Raw genomic sequence first — 24,448 nt, 5'->3', positions numbered from 1 at the left:
GGAGGCAGAGGTTGCATTGAGCTGAGATCGCGCCACTGCACTCCAGACTGGGCAACAGAGCAAGACTGTCCCCACCCCCAAAAGAAATAGTAGATGGTATATCTTTATGACTGTATTTATAAATACTTGAAAATAATATATTTTACTAATTCAACCTTGCTAAAGTCCTCATTTCTTTTCCCATTTTCTATTAACCAAAGTAAGTAACAAGAGTGAGTAATAATTGTGCAAAGCTGGTGGTGAAGAATACTAGTTTATTTTGTGTTCATGTGTTCTTGTTGTAATGAACATTTTGTAAACAGGTTATATGAATTAATTATTCGCAAGATTTTCGAATTTGACACTAACATGCCATGGATTCCGTCTGCAGTCCAGTTCATAGTCCAGTTATTCATGACTGGGTCTGATATGTTTTTGTTTTTTGTTTTTTGTTTTTTGTTTTTGAGACAGAGTCTCGCTCTGTCGCCAGGCTGAAGTGCAGTGGCATGATCTCGGCTCACTGCAAGCTCCGCCTCCTGGGTTCACGCCATTCTCTTGCCTCAGCCTCCCAAGTAGCTGGGACTATAGGAGCCCACCACCACGCCCGGCTAATTTTTTGTATTTTTAGTAGAGATGGGGTTTCACCGTGTTAGCCAGGATGGTCTCGATCTCCTGACCTCGTGATCTGCCCACCTTGGCCTCCCAAAGTGCTGGGATTACAGGCGTGAGCCACTGCACCTGGCCTGATATGTTTATAAAATGAATATCATTACATTGGAAGTCCTGGCTTACCACAAAATGTTCCCACACTTGCTTATTTTAGGTAATATTCACTTTAAGAAAATTATTTTAGTTCCTCAAAGTTTGTTAGGAAGGGTAGGACACATATTCCCGAGAAGTTAGAAACTGAACCCTAATTTTAGTTTGCTCAAAGTTATAAGGTCTATTTCCTTGTTTTCTTGTTTCCAGTTTATAAGCATGGCCATTACTTTGGGGATGTTTTGAAAATTAAGGAAATATTACTAATAATGACATTTGAGCTTCAAAGAACTAGAAGATCTATGGGTAAAGAATTGTAAAAGAGCATTTCTCAGTTAGAAAAAATGAATATGAATTAGTGCAGTTAGTTTAATAAAACTGGGAAACAAATGATTCTTTTTTTCAATTTCTTTGTTCTATAAACTTATTCTTTTTTGATAGATACTTCATAGCTGTGGAAGATGACAAAATTTTACCATTAAATTCAGCTGAAAGGTAAAGTTTATCTGTGGGTAATTCGTTGTTCATCAAGAGATTTAGCAAAAACTTTCCCACTGGGAAGGTTAAACTGCACAAATGACAGTGCTTTAACCTGAGTTTCTGTGGTTTTTTTTGTTATCCAGGAAACCTGGTGTGAAGCATGCACCATATATAAGGTAACCCAGCAATTCTCTTCTGTCCTGTGGGACCATAGGAAAAGTTAGGAGGATTATAGATTTTGATATAGTAACTATAAAACATTTCATCTTTTTCAAGCATTGCAGGTGATGATCCTCCTGCAAGCTGTGTGTTTAGTCAAGTTATGAACATGGCAGCCTTCCTAGGTAAGAAGAGGGTAAAGAATGCTTTATGTGCTTTGGTACATTTCTTTTGTATTTTAAATTCTCCCAAACCCTTACCAAAACAATGGGGGTCTTATTTGATCATTTAGTATCATATGATGTCAATATGCTGAAGCCAGCTCTTTGTCTTAAAGGTCTTTTTCTCTCATACATCCATTTATGTTCACCCTGCTGTCCTTACATTTTCTCTTCCCTTTACCATCTTTATCATTTCAGATACTCTTGACTTGATCTATTTTGCTGCATAAAATAATATATTTCATGATATAAAATCCTGCATGAGAATGTAATATTGTATAATATGTTTGCTTTGAAAAGAATGCTTTATTTATTCCTTCACTAGCAAAGATGAAAAAAATGCATGGGCTTTGTGATATTTGCTGATGTGTATAGATACTGTCTTTAAACCTAAAGGTCAACATTAGCATTAGGATTACACTCTCTCCTGTGCCTATAGACATAGTAAGCTGGCAAATGGAGAAGTAAGCTTAAAAAGAAGAAGAAACCTTTAGTACTCATATCTAGCCCCAGTTCCTCACTTTTTCTTTGGGGCCCAAGACCCTCCTGTAATATTCTGTCCCTCTGTGAGTGCGTCCATGACCCTGCGTAGTCCTCTGGAGATGGTGGGAACCAGCCATGCACTCTATCCTTTTTCGAATCTACCTTGTATACCATCTCCTCAATGCCAGCCTTTCCCAGTGTCTCTCCAAGAGTCAACTAGCTGTCGCTGTCAGCATGCTGTTAGGAAGGACCAAAGACAGCCCACCCTTCCCACAATGGTGTTCTGGAAGTGGTTCTTTTGACGGTGAGACTTTCACTCCAAGTAAGAGGTAGTATTATTACTGAGGGAATATTCAACCTTTGTGGGACGTGTCTCCCAAAGAAGTCACCTGTTATTTCACCTCCACCCCCCAAAATTCCTACTCACTCTTAATGTATTCTTTTTTAATATTTGCTATAAGAATGGGAAGACCTTTAGAAGTCAGTGGAAAATCAAGGGAGACAGGTGGTCCAACATGCAACACAGGCAAAAACTTAGTTGGTTCAGAAAGCCCAGAACATGAGAAACATGGAGAATGTTTTCCGTCAGGCCCATCAGGCCTCTCTTGAACCTGAAGCTTCAAAAAGAAGTACACTGGGGAGCTTCTGTGCAGTTAGCAAGATTCTTCCCTGGAGCTAACCACCTTTCTGTCAAAGCCCTCCCCATTCATCCCCAAAGCGTATTCCATTTGCCAAAGCAGGAGGTGTCCAGAAGGCCTGGGCTGCTACACTACCACTAAGGAGAAAGTTAAATATACCCTGATGCTGGGGTTGCCGAGTCTTTAAAAAAGCTCTCCTCTTTATGCCCCTGGCAGTCAGGACTTTCACATCCTAGATATTCACAAGTATCAAAAGGATGGCACCTGCAGTATCTGGTGCACCCGTGGGAACCAGGGCCAGTCCTGGGCAGTCAGGTTTGGTTGTCACTGCTTTCAGCCTCAGAGCTGCCAGGAGCTTTATACGTGCTCTTTTTTTCTACTCTTGACACCATTCTTCTGAAAAGACCTAATAAACGTATTCATCCCAAGACATAAATAGTTGCTAAGGAACATTTGCATTTGCATTTAACAGAGCACAAAGCCCCAAGAGTGAACCTTGAATGGCAGGGTCAGGGACCTTTCCTGGCCCTTCTGCCATTATAGCATGTAGGCCTGCAGGCTGCCATCTATTCGTATGATCTTCCCACAGGGGGCAACAACAATGATTAATAGCCATCATTTCTATTCCAGGAACAATGCTAAGTGCTTTGCAAATACTACCTCATTTAAGGTGATACTCAAGCCTGAAGTATAAAAAAGCTGTCACCAGCTGTCTGTCCTACACTGGGCTTTAAACAAACCAGTGAGCACATTGGAAGCCACATATTGTTTCCTTTGTATGCTTAAGACAAATTGATATTTCCCAGTGGTCTTTAAGTGTATAATTTTTAAAAACCCAGTTTGTATAGCTCACAAGTTTATCCAGTTATAAGGCTTATGATTGGCTAATTACAAAAGCATTTCCAAAAACAAAGCAATGAAAGCAAGATCCCCTCTTCCAGATGACATTTGTCATCATCTTATTCTCCAGTCCTTCCTGCTCTACCAAGAAGCAATTAAGCTTTTGCTAGCTCTTGCTCGAAGGTATTACAACATCCAGTGTTTATTCTGTATTATCTTTCATCATTTTGAGTGCCATCTGGTAGACATAAAATTGATTAAGATTAGTGTTCAATGGGAGCAAACCAACAAGTATTTATTTATCAACTCTGAGAGTGAAAAAGAATCAGTTTACTAATGATTCCTCCTCTAAACTGTGGATACCTTCATCTCCCCAGGCCTGCCCTTATTAGACTTCAGACTATTATTTTAGTCTACATAACTGACTTTAAGAAATAACCCACACCGCCTATTAGTCACTGCTTTTCGGCAGCCGTATAGATTATAATTTACAATCTAAAAATGAGTCAGTGTAGCATGTATTAAAATTAGCAAAGATATTTTATCCTTTTTGACAGACTAATCAAAGATTGAATGCTCAATTATTTTCTTTAGAGAATTAGTTGTGCTTTTTGTCTTGAAACTGCATTTCTTTCCACGGGGTGGGAGAGAAAAAGACCTAAGACAAATTTCTTCAAAGGAATATAATTTTCTGCCCTGGGGAGGTTGTGAGGATAAAGCTAATAGCTGAATGATTTCAGTCACCGAATAGCAGCCACTCTCCCTCCTTCAGGCAAAACATATTGACAGTTGTGTTCTACCGCAGTCATAAATAGGAATCATTGATGCATAAAGAGTCAAACAAAACAAAACAAAACAAAAATTTGGCCAGGTACCAGTTTAGAACTGCAAGGAAGAGACGTTATTTGAGTTTCGAACTTTAAAAACCCAGTCAGACTCAGAATTTAAAATGTAATTAGAAAAATCAGCCGTTATTCTATTTGTGCTCTTTTTTTTTTTTTTTTTGGAGACGGAGTCTCTCTCTGTCACCCAGGCTGGAGTGCAATGGCACAATCTCGGCCCACCACAACTTCCGCTTCCCAGGTTCAAGCGATTCTCCTGCCTCAGCCTCCCGAGCAGCTGGGATTACAGGCATGTGCCACCACACCCGGCTAATTTTTTGTATTTCTAGTAGAGACGGGGTTTCTCCATGTTGGTCAGGCTGGTCACGAACTCTTGACCTCAGGTGATCCACCAGCCTCGGCCTCCCAAAGTGCTGGGATTATAGGCGTGAGCCACCGCGCCTGGCCTCTATTTGTGCTCTTTTGAAAATAGACAGGAAAATTAAGTAGGGGACACCTGTATAGCAAAGGACTGTTTCAAATACCAAAAACCACAGAAGGATGAGTTTTTAAAATCTTTTCTGAAACTGTTAGTGAAATCTAAAAATTTTAATGAAACAAAAAAATATATCTATTGATCAGAACGTGAATGTAGTAAAAGTTAGCATATATAAAGATGGCTTTGAAATGGCCCGTAAGTCTTTTTCAAGAAGGTATGATTAAATCACTACTTGGTTGAAAATGGACTTCATAACAGTCCAAATCTGCCTCTATTCATACCTAAGTGTTAGTAAAACTGTTATGGGGCAGAATCTTTATTAGATCCATCATTCTAAAAATTCAGCTAGAATCTATTTTAAAAGGAAAGTTTGCCTCCCCTGATCTGATTAATAATGGAGTTAAGAGGTAAAAAAAGGGCAAAGTGTGGTGTTTAGAATGCAATTCTGGAAGCTAGGAGTGTTGGGTTAAATCCCTGTCTTCGAATAGGTTTCTGTTTCCTGCTGAATTTCATAATTTGTTCATGATAAGATGACTTACCATTCATATTACAAATAGGACAGCTAGCAAAGCAGGGACCAGGAGATGTTGCATGTTCTGTGTTGACTGGACAGAAATAGATAATGAAGAGAGCAGCCAACAACTCTGTTCCTCTGGGCATAAAGGAACAAACTCTTTGACTGGGTGGGTCAACATGAAGAGCCATTTCAGGAACTGGGTTTAGGGCTTAGGTCAAGTTCCAGCACCATCCTATCCCACAAAATGACCAGCAGAGAGTTCTCAGAGTAATACTTTTCAGTGGTCATTTAAAAAAAAATTAGCTGGCTAGGCGCGGTGGCTCACACCTATAATCCCAGCACTTTGAGAGGCCAAGGCAGGCAGATCACAAGGTCAGTAGATAGAGACCATCCTGGCCAACATGGTGAAACCCCATCTCTACTAAAAATACAAAAACATTAGCTGGGCGTGGTGGCGTGCACCTGTAGTCCCAGCTGCTCAGGAGGCTGAGGCAGGAGAATCACTTAAACCCAGGAGGCGGAGGTTGCAGTGAGCCAAGATTGCACCACTGCACTCCAGCCTGGTGACAGAGAGAGACTCCGTCTATATTATAGGCTCATGCCTATAATCCCAGCACTTTGGGAGGCCGAGGTGGGCAGATCACCTGAGGTCAGGAGTTCAAGACCAGCCTGACCAATATGGTGAAACCCTGTCTCTACTAAAAATACAAAAATTAGCTGGGTGTGGTGGCATGGGTCTGTAGTCCCAGCTACTTGGGAGGCTGAGGCAGGAGAATTGCTTGAACCCAGGAGGCGGAGGTTTCAGGGAGCTGAGATTATGTCACTGCACTCTAGCCTGGGCAACAGAGTAAGACTGTCTCAAAAAAAAAAAAAAAATTAAGTGTGCTGTCTTAGTGTCTTGTTATTATGTCCTAACAGCCATACACAACTTATTAGAAGGATATCCTATGGTGCCTGTATTGAGCCTCTAGGCTTAATCTAATGGCTTCTTTAGCTGATGATCACTTTGTGATGGAGTGCTATGTGTTGAATTACTCCTCTCCCCTACTTCCTCCTCCTATTCCTATCCTAAAATTAATAAGACATTGTGCCTATTTTTCATCCTCTAGGATAGTTATTGTCATTGTTAAAGATTTCGGATATAACTCCTACCTAGGTCCCTCAAACCAATAGTTTGGGAAACTACTGTCAACTCAGGTATAACGTATTAATTTTCTGGTCAATAGTCAGTACTAGCTGAAGCATATACTAAAAGATATATCAGGGCTGAACAATTTGAGATTTTTATAAATCATGATTTATCTCTATTTTGTTTCTAAAATCCAAATATTAATCAAGTTTTATACCACTCTTTGATCAGAAGTACTTAGAACTAAAAGTCAACTTATCAAGCTTAAAGCCATAGGGTTACACTATGAAATTTAACATACTTGGGAAATGCAAATTTATGGATAGATTTTCTTTATTAATGGCTACTAATAATGGCCTGTAATCAAAGTAAAACCTTTAGCAAATAATTACCAACTTAATTGCCGTATAAATAGGGTAATTCTTGAATTTCTAATTGTCTTTCCTGCTGAACCTTAACATCAAAATAAATTATCTTAGTAGTAAGTTTGTTTCCTTACATGTAGATATAATTTACATTAATTGAAAGTGATTTTTCATCATTTATAGACTAACCTCTCCCAACTCTTTGTATAAATATGAAAATACCTCTGCACTAGGCAAAAAAAAGGTCATCCTTAGATTAGGGCCTTGAGTATGGACTATCCCAAGGTTACTATTAGAAGTCAGATTTGAAATCTAAGTAACTTCCCTCATTCTCTCTTCAAATTCTCAGATACCAATTTGCTTCAAAAGATAGAATGGACATTTAAAATGAGTAATTAATATTATTTTCAGGGATTGAGTTTTCTTGATATGCTAGGTACGATTTTTAGTACATACCAAATCCCTCAATCTGCTATGTTAAAATACAGATTTCATAAGTATAAATATTGTCACTTTTCTAATTTGGATTAACTATCTTTGTTGTTTGACAGTGAACACCTCCAAGTAGAATCGAAGGGAAGTGAGAGTAAAACCAGTAATAAAGGAACTTGCACACTTTCCATTATCTTTCTTCCCAGGAATGGTTTATGGCGCTGGCACCAGCAGTTTTGTCTAGATGTGGTAACCTTGTCTTCTTCCCATTATGTTCCTGCCCTGTCATTATTTTCCACACTGTTCTAAGCTAAAGGATGACTGAGTCGGTCTGTCTTTATCCCATCTTATTTGTTGTGTGCCAAGCCTCTGCAGTGCTCTCCTAAGCCAGTCTGTCCTGTGCTGACCTTGTTTTTGAAAACTCTGAGAACAACACTATTCATAGTCCTATCATCCTTGCCTCACCCAAGTAACATACAGCCCTGTTGTCTTGAGTCCTCTCTGCCTCTCTGCTTTCCCCAGATTGAGTATAATAAAACATCTAAATAATCATAAGCATTGCATGGAAACTTTCTTTGAAAAATTGTGGATCATTCCAGAGATGTAAACTGTGCTGTGGTGAAAAGTTTAATTTGGCACATTGCGGCTTTAGAATTCTGCCTCTTACCTAAGAAAATAGTGCAGCATAAAAAAATAATAATAATAGAATTCTGCCTCACAGTCTAGGTGTGTGATTTAATTTCTTTCATTTTAAGACTTTGCTTTATTCCTAGCCCTTGTGGTAGCTGTTCTGCGCTTTATACAACTGAAACCGAAGGTTTTAAACCCGTGGCTGAATATTAGTGGATTGGTGGCTCTGTGTCTGGCTTCCTTCGGAATGACCTTACTTGGTAATTTTCAGGTACTTGATTTGGCCTTTTTCACCTCCCTCTGACACTGGTAAGACCTTCACTTCTGAGACTATCAAAGCTATTGAGGTATAATCACCATATGGCCCATATAATTCTGCACAAACCTTTTTTTAAAAACTAGGACTCTTTTCCATGGCAACTCGGAGGCGTTCAGCTGCTTCAAGATGAAGCTGAACATCTCCTTCCTAGCCATTGGCTGCCAGAAACTCATTAAAGTGGAAGATGAACGCAAACTTCCTACTTTTTATGAGAAGCATATGGCCACAGAAGTTGCTGCTTATGCTCTGGGTGAAGAATGGAAGGGTTATGTAGTCCGAATCAGTGGTGGGAACAACAAACAAGGTTTCTTGTTTGTTGGTGGGAAAAACAAGCAGGGTATCTTGACCCATGGCCATGCCTGCCTGCCTGTTACATTCCTGTTACAGACCAAGGAGAGCTGGAGAAAGAAAGAGAAAATTAGTTCGTGGTTGCATTGTGAATGCCAATCTGAGCGTTCTCAACTTTGTTATTGTGAAAAAAAGAGAGAAGGCTATACCTGGACTGACTGATACTAGGGTGCCTCGTCACCTGGGGCCTAAAAGAGCTAGCAGAATCCGCAAACTTTTCTTTTCTTTTTTGAGACGGAGTCTGGCTCTGTCGCCCAGGCTGGAGTGCAGTGGCGAGATCTCAGCTTACTGCAACCTCCGCCTCCCGGGTTCAAGTAATTCTCCTGCCTCCACCTCCTGAGTAGCTGGGACCATGGGGCATGCCACCACGCCCAGCTAAATTTTTGTATTTTTAGTAGAGACGGGGTTTCACCATGTTAGCCAGGATGGTCTTGATCTCCTGACCTTACGATCTGCCTGCCTCGGCCTCCCAAGTTGCTGGGATTACAGACCTGAGCCACCGCGCCTGGTCAAACTTTTCAGTGTCTCTAAAGAAGATGATGTCTGTCAGTATGTTGTAAGAAAGCCCTTAAACAAAGAAGGTAAGAAACCTAGGACCAAAGCACCCAAGATTCAGCGTCTTGTTACTCCACATGTCCTGCAGCACAAATGGCAGCCTATTGCTCTGAAGAAGCAGTGTACTAAGAAAAATAGGGAAGAGGCTGCAGAATATGCTAAACTTTCGGCCGAGAGAATGAAGGAGGCTAAAGAGAAGCGCAAGGAATAAGCTGTGAAGAGACGCAGACTTTCCTCTCTGCGAGCTTCTACTTCTAAGTCTGAATCTAGTCAGGAAAAAGATTTTTTGAGTAACAAATAAGATCAGACTCACAAAAAAAAAAAAAAAAAAAAAAAAAAAAAAAAATTAGGAACACTGGTTCCTAATATGCACAGGTTCTCCAGAGTTTAGCCTTTCCAGTCTCTCAGCCTGGTCTTCCTGAGTTCTCTTAAATGCGCGAGGGTGTTAAATATGCCTATGAAATACAGTGTGGCTACTGGGAAAAGCAGCTACTAGAACAGCTGTATATTTTCTACAGAGGATTTCCAAGTGGTTTATACTTTTTTTCGTAACAAATTGGATCCTAATGTACCTTTCTAGCAAACCAATAGGATCATTACCTTTTTATAACTAAACACCAGACATCCTTATTGGATAAAAGCATGCTTTTCAGATTAGCAAGTTTATGTGGAAGTCCAGTTTGAAAGCCCAGAATTTCTCCAGAACACTTACGACTTGTATAAAGATATACTACTCCTAACTCTTCTTCCTAGAAATTCAGAAGCCCAAGGTCACAACCTTTAAGCATAATTTTCCTTGCCAATACCATTACCCAACTCTTGACAAGAATGACTTTATTTGTGAAATAGACAAGGAAACCTCTGTACTATGACAGTGGTTGACTGATTTCCCTCCCTCCCCACCAACCTCCAACCTATGCTATTTATACTACAGCTAGAAACTTCCTCCTTGAGGGCAAACACTGATCCTGACACTCTTCCCCCTGTCTGTTGAATGAAACCCCAAATGGCATAGGCATTCAAGCCCCTCAGCATTCTAGTGTTCATTTAGTAATGTTCCTAATGAAAATAGTAGTGGATTTTCGAAGGCCATTTCTTGTCCTACCCTCAGCACTGCCGATTCATTAAACCAGGATCACTCATTCCCAAAGACTTCCCCTGGCACATAGTAGCAACCTAGTAAGTATTTTTTGCTTGGTGAGTTATAAATGGGCAATCCCACCAATTCCTCTAACTATTCTATCTCCCATCTATATCCAGCTAGGCAACCAGAAAGCTGCATTCTTAGAATATATTGGCTGAGGCAGTGATTACCAGGAGAATATTTGAGAGTTTATTTATCCTGTTAAGATCCAAAATGTAAGGCATGGGGCATTTTAACTGAAATTTTGGTGGGAGTCTTTCCCCCACTTGCTGGCCTGTGCTGAGGGTACAGGCATGTTGTAAAGTGCTCAATCACTATTGTTTCTCTCGACCAGGGCTTTGATGAGTTACTAAGAACACATTTTGTTCTTTACGAAAGTCCTAGAAAAATCCCCAAGATTGGGTGGCTTTGGTGAACCACAAATACTCAAGACCATGAATGTTGACACTACTTATGAAGAACGTTTGCTGGAATATAACAGAATACATGAGAAATGACAAATCAGTTTCCCATGGAGAAACCAGGTGGCTAGTATATGGGATGGGAGACAGACTTTTCAATCTATCCCTCATTATAATTTTTTTAAGTTTAACTATGTAACTATATTATCTTTTTTAAAGATTAAAAATAATAAATTAATAGATTTATATAGCATGGAAAACCAATTTTCTAGAAGCAAAATTTGATTTCAGGTATCATTATTTTAAATAATTTTGAAAATATGTCTTTTGAACTGTGAGAGAAAACATGGCTTCTTCCAAAAAAGAGGTAAAAATTCTACAGCCAAAAACAATAGGAAAAATTGTAAAAGGAAAGTAATATTGATTTGATGCAACCCTTATGAACAACAATGTCAAACAGCAAAACATCTGAAGGCAATAGCAATTCAAAAAAATAATACTTTCACAATGGGTTTAAAAGCCATGTCTTCAACAAGAGATTTTACTTTCTTATATGTGCAATTAAAAAATATATGTTGAAGAAAAGGAAAAGGAAGAAAATTTTTAAAAAATATGTAAATACATAGTGAACTTTTATCATACCACTGTACTCTAGCCTGGGCAACAGAGCAAGACCCCATCTCAAATACATATATATATACAAACATATACGCTAGGTTTGATGAAGACGTGGATAGACTTTGCTTTTTTTTTTTTGGAGAAGTGGATAGTCTTGGTGAAGTATGAGTGACTGAGAAAATTATGATCTAATGGTGATAATCTGAAAAATATATATATTTACATACATATATATGTATATATACACATGAAAATACAACAAGAGTTTTAAGTGATGGATATATTTTTTAAATATCAGTGGGTAATGATTTGGGGAGTTTACATCTATAACCGCCAATGGCAATAACCTAAATGGGAGTCCTCTATAAAAGCCTTGAGTATAAATCTTCAAATACTGTTGTCCTACCGTGGGTCTCTATATGTGGCAAAAGCTCATGGTGTCAGTTTTTCTTATTACTATGGGAAAATAAAACTAAAAAAAATTTTCATTAACAATGAATTAGGGCCGGGTGTGGTGGCTCACACCTGTAATCCCAGCACTTTGGGAGGCCGAGGCAGGTGGATCATCTGAGGTTGGGAGTTTGAGATCAGCCTGGTCAACATGGTGAAACCCCGTTTCTACTAAAATACAAAAATTAGCTGGGCATGGTGGCATATGCCTGTAATCCCAGCTACTTGGGAGGCTGAGACATGAGAATCGCTTGAACTCAGGAGTCTGAGGTTGCAGTGAGTGGAGATCGCACTACTGCACTCCAGCCGGGGTGACAGAGTGAGACTGTCTCAAACAAACAAACAAACAACAACAACAACAACAAAAAACAATTATTTAGGCCAGGCACCATGGTGGCTCACGCCTGTAATCCCAGCACTTTGGGAGGCTGAGGCAGGAGAATCACTTGAACCCAGGAGGCAGAGATTGCAGTGAACCGAAATCATGCCACTGCACTCCAGCCTGGGCGACAGAGCACTCCGTCTCAAAAAAACAAACAAACGATGAATTAGTCACATTACATAGACGGGCCAGTTTTGCAAGAGTGAAGAACAGAGCTTAAAGGGTTTTAGTTGTCTGTGCCAATTAAATATTGACTTGCCTAGAATTGGCTGTCCTCCATCGGTAAATATATATTGGCCAGGATTGATGGCTCACGCCTGTAATCTCAGCACTTTGGGAGGCCGAGGTGGGAGGATTACTTGAGCTCAGAAGTTCATGACCAGTCTGGGCAACATAGGGAGACACCATCTCTATAAAAATAAAAAAATAAAAAATTAGCGCTCTCCTCCTACTGCCAAAGGTGCTGAAAGGAAAGAAGGCTAAAGTGAAGAAGGTGGCTCCAGCCCCTGCTGTCGTGAAGAAGCAGAAGGCCAAGAAAGTGGTGAATCCCTGGTTTGAGAAAAGGCCTAAGAATTTTGGCATTGGACAGGACATCCAGCCCAAAACTGACCTCACTCACTTTGTGAAATTGCCCCACTGTATCAGGTTGCAGAGGCAGACAGCCATCCTCTATAAGCGGCTGCAATTAACCTCTGTAAGTGCTTCCTGCAATTAACCAGTTCACCGTGGCCCTGGACCGCCAAGCAGCCACTGAGTTGCTTAAGCTAGCCCACAGGTACAGACCAGAGACAAAGCAAGAGAAGAAGCAGAAGCTGTTGGCCCGGGCTGAGAAGAAAGCTGCCTGCAAAGAGGATGTCCCCACTAAGAGACCACCTGCCCTTCGAGCAGGAGTTAACACTGTCACCACCTTGGTGGAAAACAAAAAGGCTCAGCTGGTGGTGATTGCACACGATGTGGATCCCACCGAGCTAGTTGTCTTCCTGCCTGCCCTGTGTTGTAAAATGGGGGTCTCTTGCTGCATTATCAAGAGGAAGGCAAGACTGGGACGTCTAGTCCACAGGAAGACCTGCACCACTGTTGTCTTCACACAGGTTAACTTGGAAGACAAAGGAGCTTTGGCTAAGCTGGTGGAAGCTATCAGGACCAATTACAACAACAGATCTGATGAGATCCGCCGTCACTGGGGAGGCAATGTCCTGGGTCCCAAGTCTGTGGCTCACATTACTAAGCTCAAAAAGGCAAAGGCTAAGGAACTTGCCACCAAGCTGGGTTAAATGTACACTGTTGAGTTTTCTGTACATAAAAAACAAAATAATACAAATTTTCCTTCAAAACAAAAAAATTAGCCAGGCATAGTGGCATGCACCTGTGGTCCCAGCTACTCCAGAGGCTGAGGTGGGAGGATCACTTTGAGCCAGGGAGCCGTGATCACACCACTGTATTTCAGCCTGGGAGACAGAGTAAAGACCCTGTCTCAAAACAAACAAACAAATAAACAAACAAAAAACCATGTCCAAATCCCTGGTCTAATTTTCTTATCCTGGCAAAGTTTGGGGTGTATGCTTGTAGAAACATTTCTTTTTCTGTAACTCTCCTGCTGTTTTCTTTTACTTTTTCTACACAAATGTTTTTAAGGGTTGGGGGTATTATTTATTTCCTTCATCCCCTCAGAGTTCAAACCATTTGAGAATAGAACAAGGAGCTAATCTTTCTACAATCTATCATCCCATTATTGGGATATTTCTTTTCCTATCTTTTCTGCTGATATATTCCTTCAACTTGCCTGTCTTCTTTGCTGAATGGGCCTTCATGTGTCATTATCCATTCATCCCTAAGCTCACGAATGACGAAGAAATCCATAATGTCGGAACTTCCTTGACCTTTGGATTTGGCACATTGACCTGCTGGATCCAGGCTGCGCTGACACTCAAGGTCAACATCAAGAATGAAGGACGGAGAGTTGGAATTCCACGGGTTATTCTGTCGGCATCTATCACTCTCTGTGTGGTCCTCTGTATCCTTTGAATGTGAAAAGTTTCTTTTGCCAGTAAGATGAAAACAAGTAAGTTGTCTCTGTAGAAGAACCCAGTGGGTTAGGATATTCTGCCAGATCTTCTCAGAATCTTAAGGCAAAGGTAAATGGGTATAAAAACAAAAACGCTCACACCAATTTTTCATGCCAAAGGGGAGATGGCGAAATAAAAATAAAACGAGGTCTGCCCTCTCCAGATTGTTTCAGTCTGCAGGAATGGTGTCATACATTCTCCTTTCACTAATGATGTAAAAGTTCTTATTTGTGAAAATCAGAGAATGCATAGCCAAAAGAGAATTGTCATTTTTTCCTCCAGCTTAAAAAAATGCATTTGTGACTTTATTAACGGCCCTGTTATTTCATTTCATTTATTAGCTCTGAAATGAATTTCAGAGAACCAATACATTTATATCTTTCAGGAAAATAATGAAGCTTTTCTGGAAGACAAATTCAAGCACTGGATTAACGCTGCATGTGTAGTTTTCCTCAAATATTTGAGGTTTTGGGGTGCTATTCATTTCCCTTCCTCCGCTCAGAGTTTGAACCAATTGAGAATAGATGCTAGGAGCCAGATGGGGATGAAGAAATCAGCCTTTATCCTAGTAAACCTGGAAAGGAAAATGCTGCAGGTCTCCTCTCTCACACCTTGGAATTCAACTTAACCACCCAGTAACAAGCAGAGAAACCAGGGAAAGGCAGAGGAGAGCACCTCACTCCGCTTAGCCCCACACAGATCCCAGAGAGAGTCTAGCTTAGGATGGAGTGCAGTGACCTCACCTACTGGTAGTGTGGCCCAATAGAAGCCTGCCAGTTCCCATCCCACCAGTCAGATCAGTCACTCATTCCATGGAGTGGAGTAATCAGAAGCATTCAACACTTTGGGAGGCGGAGGCAGGAGGATCACTTGAAGCCAGGAGCTCAAGATCCACCTGGACAACAAAGGGAGACCCTGTCTCTACAAAAAAAAAAAAAATCTAAAAATCAGCTGGGTGTTGGGGCGAGCACCTGTAATCCCAGCTACTGAGGAGGCTGAGGTGAGCTCGCTTGAGCCCAGGAGTTTGAGGCTGCAGTGAGCTAAGATCGACTCTGTCTCTAACAATAAATAAATAAATAAGAAAGGCCTGGTGCCATGGCTCATGCTGTAATCCTAGCACTTTGGGAGGCTAAGGCAGGAGGATTGCTTAAGCCCAGGAGTTCAAGACCAGCCTGGACAAGATAGCAAAACCTGGTCTCTATAAAAATTTGTTTTAGAAAAATTAGCAGGGTGTGGTGGTGTGCACCTGTAGTCCAAGCTACTTGGGAGGCTTGGGGGGAGGATCACTTGATCCCAGAAATTTGAAGCTGCAGTGAGCTGTGATCATGCCACTGCAATCCAGCCTGGGTGACAGAGTGAGAACCTGACTCAAAAAATAAAATAAAATAAAGGCAAAAATAAAAGAAGTGTTCACTCCAGTAAGGCCCTCCTCAGGAAACCAGAGAAAGGAATCAAGGTTCCTAAAGGGTAGATTGTACAGACAATGCAATTACACATCTTCAGTCATAATAATCACCAATTTTTAGACAGTGTGCTAGGCATTATTCTAAGTACTTTAAATGTATCAACTCTTTTTATCCTCATTTAACATGTAAGAACAGTGAATCACAAAGAAGTTTAATTTGCCCAAGATCACACAGATAATGTGTGGTGGATCAAGATTTCAACTCAGGCTCAGCTCTTGCACTCTTAACCACTTCAGGACCCCACCTTAGAGAAAGTAGCTTTAGAATGAAACAATGGCATTTGCAACAACCTGGTTGGAATTGGAGACCATTATTCTAAGTGAAGTAACTCAGGAATGAAAAACCAAACATCCTATGTTCTCACTCATAAGTGGCAGCTAAGCTGTGAGGACACAAAGGCCTAAGAATGACACAGTGGACTTTGAGGACTCAGGGGAAATGATGGGAGGGGGATAAGGGATAAAAGACTACAAATTGGGTGCACTGTACACTGCTTGGGTCGTGGGTGCACCAAAATCCCAGAAATCATCACTAAAGAATTTATTCATGCAACCAAACACCACCTGTTCCCCAAAATCCTATTGAAATATAAATAAATAAATAAATATAAATTAAAAGTTCAAAAATAGCTAGAAAAAAATAAAGTATATCAATTCAAAGACAGAGAAAGTAGCTTTAAAATATGAATAGAAGCAGACCCTAAGATGAGGGGGGGAAAGAATAAAATATGAAAACACACACAGTTCAGAGCCCATTCTCTAGTTAGTGGAGTACTTGGACTATTTATTTCTTCTTCATTCACAAATTCCCGTTCCACCATTTTGCTGATTTTCCAAAGTTCTACAGTCACATTAGGTAGAGAACATTTAAGGACTTAAGTTCAAGCCAAAAAACTTGGTTCTTGCTAGCAACCTAATAAATACTTTATGAACAAAAAGATCAAAACTCTGCCAGTATAAGAAAAAAGGAGATATGCTTTCTCTATTAATTTAAGTAATAAGTTAATATTGCTTTGGCAATATTTACACCCTTGTTCAGAAGAATGTGCAGACTTTAAATCATTCCGAGATGTTTTTTGTGATTTAAGACAGGGTCTCATTCTGTTGCCTAGGCTGGAGTGCAGGGGCATGATATTGGCTCACTGCAACCTCCACCTTCTGGGTTCAAGCCATCCTCCCATCTCAGCCTCGAGAGTAGCTGGGATTACAGGCACACACCAAAACACCCGGCTAATTTTTGTAGTTTTAATAGAGACATGGTTTCGCCATGTTGCCCAGGCTGGTCTCGAACTACTGGGCTCAAGTGATACACACTCCTCGGCCTCCCAAAGTGTTGGGATTACAGGCGTGAGCCACCTTGCCCAGCCTATCCCGTTTTGAGCTTTCACCAAATGATTCTGATTCATGCTCTTTCTGAACACGTGGAATCTTTTTTTTTTTCTTTGGTTCTCAGGTGAATGGATGAAGGCCCAGTTAGCAAAGCAAAGTTTGGCTGAAGTAATTTCACATTCTTGCTCTCTGAAAATTTCCCGATTTCAGGTCTAATTTCAGAAGATAGAACTAATTCTAAGGAGACATTTCTGATCTTTCTAAGTAAATGCATTAGTTCCTCAGACACTTGACCTTTCACTAAATCATGCTATGAACTTTTTACCATTCTTCCCAGCTCCTCTCTCCATTTATTCTGTTGTGTATATACAGATACAGATACACACAACACACACACACACACTCCATATATGTATCCAGGCATAAGAGTCTCATCTGTTTTTCTTTTTTTAATGATGGGGCCTTGCCGTCACCCTAGCTAGAGAGCAGTGGTGCAATCGTAGCTCACTGCAGCCTCAAACTCCTGGGCTCAAGTGATCTTCCCACCTCAGCATTCCAAAGCACTGGGATTACAGGCATGAGCTACCCCATCTGGCCTCATCTGTTTATCATACAAGTTTAGACGTGATATGAGGAATGAAACTAGTCTATACAGTATTGTCTGAAAAACAATAGTGAAAATTAGAAGAGACAGACAGGCCAGCCACTCAGACACTGTTAGTAGCAATGCAGAGCCAAACACAACTTACATGTTGGTAGTTAGTAATTTGATGTTGAAAATTATTTCTGCAGATATAATGATAACTACGAATTCATAGTCATTTGCAGTGCTTTCTTCTTTTTTTTTTTTTCTTTAAGATGGAGTCTCACTCTGTCCCCCAACCTGGAGTGCAGTGGCCGGTCTTGGCTCACCATTTGCAGTGATTTTTTTTTAAATAGCTTAATTTTTCTGGCCAACTAATTACTTTGGAATTGTAATCCTTTTCCTAATCTCCCAGTTTCGTAAGCAGCTACAGAGTATGGCTATTGAATACATGGCGCACGAGTTAGAGTGCTTGTTTGAGCCCAGCTTGGGCAATTAATACCTGTGTAACCTCAGGCAAGTTATTTACCCATTCGGTCTCAGTTTCCCTATTTTTAAACAAACTGACAATTATTTGGATAAGAGAGTATTTAAGGGCAAATAGAACATTTAAAAATGAGAAACAAAAACAACGATAATAGGATTGTTGTGAGGATTAAGTGATACTATCCATGAAAGCACCTAAAAGCATGCCTACCACCAAATAGGAGCTCAATAATGTTAACTTGTTATTCATATAGATTTTCATGTTCAACAAGCTCTAGCAGGCTACCAGTTTTGCTGGTGATGAGGAGAGCCAGACTTTTCCTATAATCTGTCTCTGCCCTGAAAAGATTCCAGTTTTAATGTGGCTGATAAGGGTATTTTCCTTGACTGCTTCTCCGCAGACTTCATCCTCATGGCCCAAAGCATCCACATGTATGCAGCCAGGGTCCAGTGGGGCCTGGTCATGTGCTTCCTGTCTTATTTTGGCACCTTTGCCGTGGAGTTCCGGCATTACCGCTATGAGATTGTTTGCTCTGAGTACCAGGAGAATTTCCTAAGCTTCTCAGAAAGCCTGTCAGAAGCTTCTGAATATCAGACTGACCAGGTGTAAACCATCAGTTTTTCCTTGCTGGTGAGGTGGGTGTGACAGTGGGGGAGGGGCCAGTAGGACACACTCACGGGACTTGACACAGAACCTCATTTTTCACACACACACACACACACACACACACACACATTCATGGCCACATTTGCCAAATGAGCTTTTCAGGGCGAGTTATTTCTTTAATGAAAAAGCACAAGCCCTTATGTGTCGAAATACACGCTGTTACACTGAAAATATATGCACGACAGAGCAAGAAGCTTGTGCATGATCACTTCTTATCCGTCCCCTTCCCAGCACTCCCACCTCTTCCCATTCTTTCCACATGTCTCAAGCACCCTACCGAGTAGGGCAGGCCAGATGTTCCTTGGGAGTAATGCCAACTCCCGACGTTGCCTTCAGGTCCAAAGGGCTTGGAACCAGCTCGTGAGGAAGTTCTGAATCTGGCGCTAATATTCTTGAATGGATAATAGTGTATCATAGAATAGGACAGAAATTGTATTGAGATGTGACCCTGTGTCACCTGTGGAAAGGCATAGTGAGAAGAACTTTCCCACGAAAGCCCCCTTCATCGTTGTTCAGTGGTCGGCTGTGTGGATCCCAGGAGAGACATATGCCACAGACTGTGAGAGCAAAGCCCGCCACCGTGATCTGGACTTGATACACTGTGACTGAGAATGATTTCCAAATGTGAATATGTGTAGGGACGTGGTCTGCCAGGCCTGGAACAAGATGGGGGCAGTGAAGGTATGGTTTAGTGTTTGCTTTCATAGTATGCCATGTACAGTGTTTTATATTTCATAGTTTATTTTTCTTTTAAGTAACTACCATGAGTCTCTCTAAGCCTCATGGACAAAGATGTAGACCAAATGCAAGAGCTGAGCTTGCTTTGGGTTCAACCATAATCAAAGAAAAACTGAGGTCACCTGCAGGCTTACGTTGGAAACTAAGAAAATATCACAGAAAAATGGAAGGAAATATGAATGTGCAGAGGTAATAAAAAGAGCTGCTGCTGGACATTTATCAAAGATAGGCATCTTATAGTATCTTGTTGCAAGTCCAAATCAGAGGAGACTCTGTTAATATGTATCTTTTGCTCAAATTTAGTAGGTTTTTTTGGATTAAGGGCTTTTCAAATTTGGAATTTGTAGAAGCCAATTAAAAGAATACCCTTCCTAAAAACCAAATTGACATAGCTGGCCCCGCTGCTAGCCAACCCACAGTTCCCAGTTCCCACCTGCTGAGCGTTCAGAACTCAGACTGTAGGTGTGGGCTTTTGAGACTGTGCTTCATGAAGAAGAGCAGAATTCCAAATTCAAACTGTGTTGGAGTGAGCCAAGTGGACAGACCCTCCACGAGTGCACTTTCTTTCAAGAAATCCCCAGATTTACCCCATAGAGGTCTGGGATTACCTGGAATATAATATGAAAAACATTTTTTAGGCTGGGTGTGGGACTCATGCCTGTCATCCCAGCACTTTGGGAGGCCGAGGCGGGCAGATCACCTGAGGTTGGGAGCTCGAGACCAGCCTGACCAATGTGAAGAAACCCCGTCTCTACTAAAAAAAATACAAAATTAGCCTGGCGTGGTGGCGCATGCCTCTAATCCCAGCTACTCAAGAGGCTTAGGCAGGAGAATCACTTGAACCCGGGAGGCAGGTTGCAGTGAGACGAGATCACACCATTGCACTCCAGCCTGGGCAACAAGAGCTAAACTCCATCTCAGAAAAAAAGAAAGAAAAACATTTTTTAATTCAACCCAAAGTCTGAATTTCTTGAGGAAAAGGTCAATGTCTTTTCATCTCTGTATTGTTCCCCACCTCTTAGCACAGTGCCTGGCACATACTAGGTGCTCAATAAATGTCTGTTGAATAGAATTATTGATAATTTAAGAGTAGGAAAAAGGAGTGTCAGAGAGAGACTCAAAGATGAGTTAGAGAGCATGGAAGATGGCTGTTTCATGTGAGACAGGAATGGAAGAAGTCATGAATAGGGATCAGATGGGGGAGTGAGAATCCCTGTAAGTAAAATGTGAGGAAAAGAACAAGCTGAGAACAAGATTCTCCTGTCAAAAAGGCGTCTTACTGTAAATAGTCCAAGGTGACATTTGTTAGTTTTGAATACTGCTTTTGGGTTTCTTTTTTCATTTTTATATTTTAAAATTTTTATCAAAGAACAAAGACTTATGTAGTTTTCTTTTATTCTACACAATCCAAATTAAACAGCTTTTGGTGATGCAATTGTACACTTTCTTAAGAATATATCTAATACCACATTTTAGCAGAACCAAGCAATGACTGACATTATTCATTGGGATCTGGCCACTAAATAAAATTCTTTTATGCGTAATTGTTATTTCTTCGTCTCTTACACCACCATTTCTTCTCTAATATTAAAATATGTGAAAACCCAGTCAGACATTATGTTAAAAATGAACTTAAGTGTTATATTGGTACGGTGTTTTCCAACACCATCAACCAATTCTCTGATTCTTCCGGACACCAATTGAGTATCTAAAATTCAATTCTGACACTAAATACCCGGAGTTAGTGTCAGATTCCACAGGTTTAAGGGCTGAGCCCCACAAGACTGCCTCACTTCCACTGCCAGTCACAAATACTGGGTCCACAGGTGACCCTCACTTCTGTCCATATTGGCTACAAAGTCGAAGGGGCTCCCACACACTGCCTGCTTAAGGTTCAAATAATTTGCTAGAACAGCTCACAGAACTCAGGAAAATCCTCACATTTGCAGGTTTATGATGAAGGCTACAACTTAGGAAGAGCCAAATTGAAAAGAAGCTAGGGCAAGGCATGGGGAGGTGCCTGGAGCTCCACTCCCACCCAGAGCGCATCCTCTCCCCAGCACCTCACTGTGTTCGTCTACCTGGGAGCTCTCCAAATCTTACCATTCAAGAGTTTATGTTATGGAGCTGGATCTCCAGATGCCCTCTCTTCCCAAAGCTCAAAGGTCAAGAGGTGTTTCTGCTGACCAGCCTGAGCCTGAGGTTATCCGGGGCCCCACCCTAAGTGACCTCATTAGCATAAACTCAAGTGTGATCAAAAAGGGCTTATTATGTAGAACAAAGGACACCTCTCTCAGTAAACTTCAAAGGTTTTAGAAGTTCTGTGCAGGAACTGGGGACAAAGACCAAATATAGCCATGCACCCATAGCAATGTTTCAGTCAAAAACGCACTGAATATAAGACAGTGGTCCCATAAGGTGGCTCACGCCTGTAATACCAGCACTTTGGGAGACCGAGGCGGGCAGATCACCTGAAGTCATGAGTTCAAGACCAGCCTGGTCAACATGGTGAAACCCTGTCTCTACTAAAACATACAAAAATCAGCCGGGCGTGGTGGTGCATGCCTGTGATCCCAGCTACTTGGGAGGCTGAGGCAGGAGAATCGCTTGAACCCAGGAGGCAGAGGTTGCGGTGAACCGGGATCACACTACTGCATCACTCCAGCCTGGGAGAAAGAGCGAGACTCCATTCCAAAAAAAAAAGGCGAACTTACAATGAGGTCAAGTTTTATCATCTGTGTTATTTGCTGGATTTTCTCGTCCCTGGTGTGGAAAAGTAAAATTTCATATCCTGAAATGTATAATCTACTGGTTATCAATGGAGACTGGATACCACTGTTTATATTATTTTTGTATTTAGGCATTGCATCCTCAGGATAGGTTAGGTTTTGCTGTCCCAACATAAAACTAATAAAACTAAAGTTTATTTCTCATACTGGATGTCTATCCAAGTTCAGCAGGGGGTTCTGCTCATTGTAACAACTCCGACCTTGGCTGATAGATGTTTCCTCTCGGCACATGCTCCCACAGTTGCTCACTGCCAAGGAAATGTGGCAGACTGCTCCCTGGCTCTCAGAGCTCCTGCCAGGAATGGCAAACTTTACTTAGCTTACGTTTCACTGGCTGAGGAAACCAAGTGGCTTTCTCTAAGCATGGCACTCCTACCATGTGCCCACAATGGGAGATGCATTTGTGAACAGCCCAGTGACCACCACAGGATCCTCAACTTCTTTAGTCATTGTCATTCCTTTGAGGCGCAAGTTCCAAAGAATCATTAGAGAAGCCATCATAATTCAGAAAGAGAGGAAAGAAACCATCTGTGGGGTTGGCACTATTTGATTCTCAGTGCTTTTCTTACCGTACCTAGATCGATAAGCAACACTTCACAATTTGATCACCCCCTCGCCACCTCTCTGCTTAAAGCATTTTTACTTGGCTCTCAGAATATTGTGCCCTTTTAATTTGCCTCCTGCTTCTCTCTCCACCCAGCTTCCTCTGCTGGGCCACATTCTCCCTGCCATCCCAACACTGGAGTACCCCATGGCTCTGTCCTGGCACACACTCCTACCCACACTCACTCTCTGAGTGACCTCGTCCAGTATTCCAGTTTTAAATATTGCCGTGGGCTGACGTTTCCCAGGTTCTCCAGGCCAGACTTCTATCCTCAGTACCATAGACCTGTGTCAACTACCCTTATAGCATCTTCACTTGAAAGGCATCCCAAGTTTAACACATTCTGATCTAATCTCTTTAAATGCATTCCTCCCACCCAAGTTAGAGACAACCCATCTTTCAGTTGCTCACACTGAAACTTTGGAGCAATCCTCATCTCTTCTCTCTTGCACACCCCAAATCCTGTCTGCTCTACCTTTAAAGTATACTAGAATTCATCCACTGCCACTATCTAGTCCAAACCACTGCTATCTCTCCTGGATTTTTATAATAACGTATAAAAATTAGTCTGTCTTCTTCCATCATTTGCTAAGGTGTGTCCTCAATACAGAAGTCAAAATGATCTCTCTAAAAGCTAAATTAGGCCTGACGTGGCTCATGCCTGTAATACCAGCACTTCAGGAGGCTGAGGAGGGAGGATCACTTGAGCCCAGAAGTTCAAGACCAGCCTGAGCAACATTGTGATACCCCAACTCTACAAAAAATTAGCCAGGCATGGTGGCACACACCTGTAGTCCCAGCTACCCAGGAGGCTGAGGAGGGAAGATCACCTGAGCCTGGGAGGTCAAGGCTGCAGTGAGCCGAGATTGTGCCACTGCACTGTAGCCTGGGCAACAGAGTGAGACCCTGTCAAAAAAAAAAAAAAAAAAAAAACTTACATCATCATCTCTCCTCTGCTTAAAACCCTCCAGCACCCATCACTCAGCACTCAGAACTCCTTGTACTGAGACTAAAAACCCCAATCATTAAAATGCTTTACAAGGCCTAACAAGGTCGGCCTTTACACCTTTCCTTCTCTCTGTTCATCCCTCTGCCTCCTTGTGTTCTTCCAACAGTCAGACATGCTGTGGCCACAGGGCCTGATGTGGTCTGGCTGTATTCCCACCCAAATCTCATCTTGAACTGTAGTTCCCATAACCCCCATATGTCATGGGAGGGACCCAGTGGGAGGTAATTGAATCATGGTGTTACCGGGGGGAGTCCTTGTTCTTAAAGCTCCCAAGATGGTGGCAGGCCACTTCCAAGATGGCAGCAAGCCTCTTGTTCTCTGACCTGGGGTTCTTGGCCTCACAGATTCCAAGGAATGGAATCTTGGGCCATGTGGTGAGTGTTATAGCTCTATTCAACTTGACTAGGATGAACCCCAGGCACTTAGCTGACGCAGGAACAATGGCAAGCCTCTAGCCAGATTGGGAGCAGCAGTGGGCGCTGCCTCGCTGGATCAGAAGTGCAGCAGACACCCTGCCGGATCCGGAGGGGTGGAAGTCAGCGG

The 24,448-nt window shown here is 41.6% G+C and overlaps 1 protein-coding gene and 2 pseudogenes across 7 annotated transcripts in view; all 3 read left to right on the top strand.

Annotated features, from left to right (window-relative positions):
* The window catches only part of TMEM150C (transmembrane protein 150C), an 86,896-nt gene extending 65,849 nt beyond the window's left edge, over nucleotides 1-21,047 (top strand). For all 7 annotated transcript variants that reach the window (XM_054485878.2, XM_054485879.1, XM_063663805.1 and 4 more), the window contains 6 exons: nucleotides 1,180-1,233; nucleotides 1,362-1,394; nucleotides 1,495-1,562; nucleotides 8,096-8,223; nucleotides 14,006-14,183; nucleotides 18,500-21,047. In XM_054485878.2, coding sequence (XP_054341853.2) covers nucleotides 1,180-1,233; nucleotides 1,362-1,394; nucleotides 1,495-1,562; nucleotides 8,096-8,223; nucleotides 14,006-14,183; nucleotides 18,500-18,708 — 670 coding nt within the window. In that variant the 3' untranslated portion in view covers nucleotides 18,709-21,047. The remainder of the gene's footprint in view (nucleotides 1-1,179; nucleotides 1,234-1,361; nucleotides 1,395-1,494; nucleotides 1,563-8,095; nucleotides 8,224-14,005; nucleotides 14,184-18,499) is intronic.
* Nucleotides 8,379-9,475, top strand: LOC129035266 (small ribosomal subunit protein eS6-like; annotated as a pseudogene).
* On the top strand, nucleotides 11,066-13,505 carry LOC129035265 (large ribosomal subunit protein eL8-like; annotated as a pseudogene).
* Nucleotides 21,048-24,448: the final 3,401 nt, after the last annotated feature.

The sequence above is a fragment of the Pongo pygmaeus genome, chromosome 3 (assembly GCF_028885625.2).
Source record: "Pongo pygmaeus isolate AG05252 chromosome 3, NHGRI_mPonPyg2-v2.0_pri, whole genome shotgun sequence".
Taxonomy (NCBI): Eukaryota; Metazoa; Chordata; class Mammalia; order Primates; family Hominidae; genus Pongo; species Pongo pygmaeus.
This window is presented reverse-complemented; position numbering and strand designations above follow the sequence as displayed.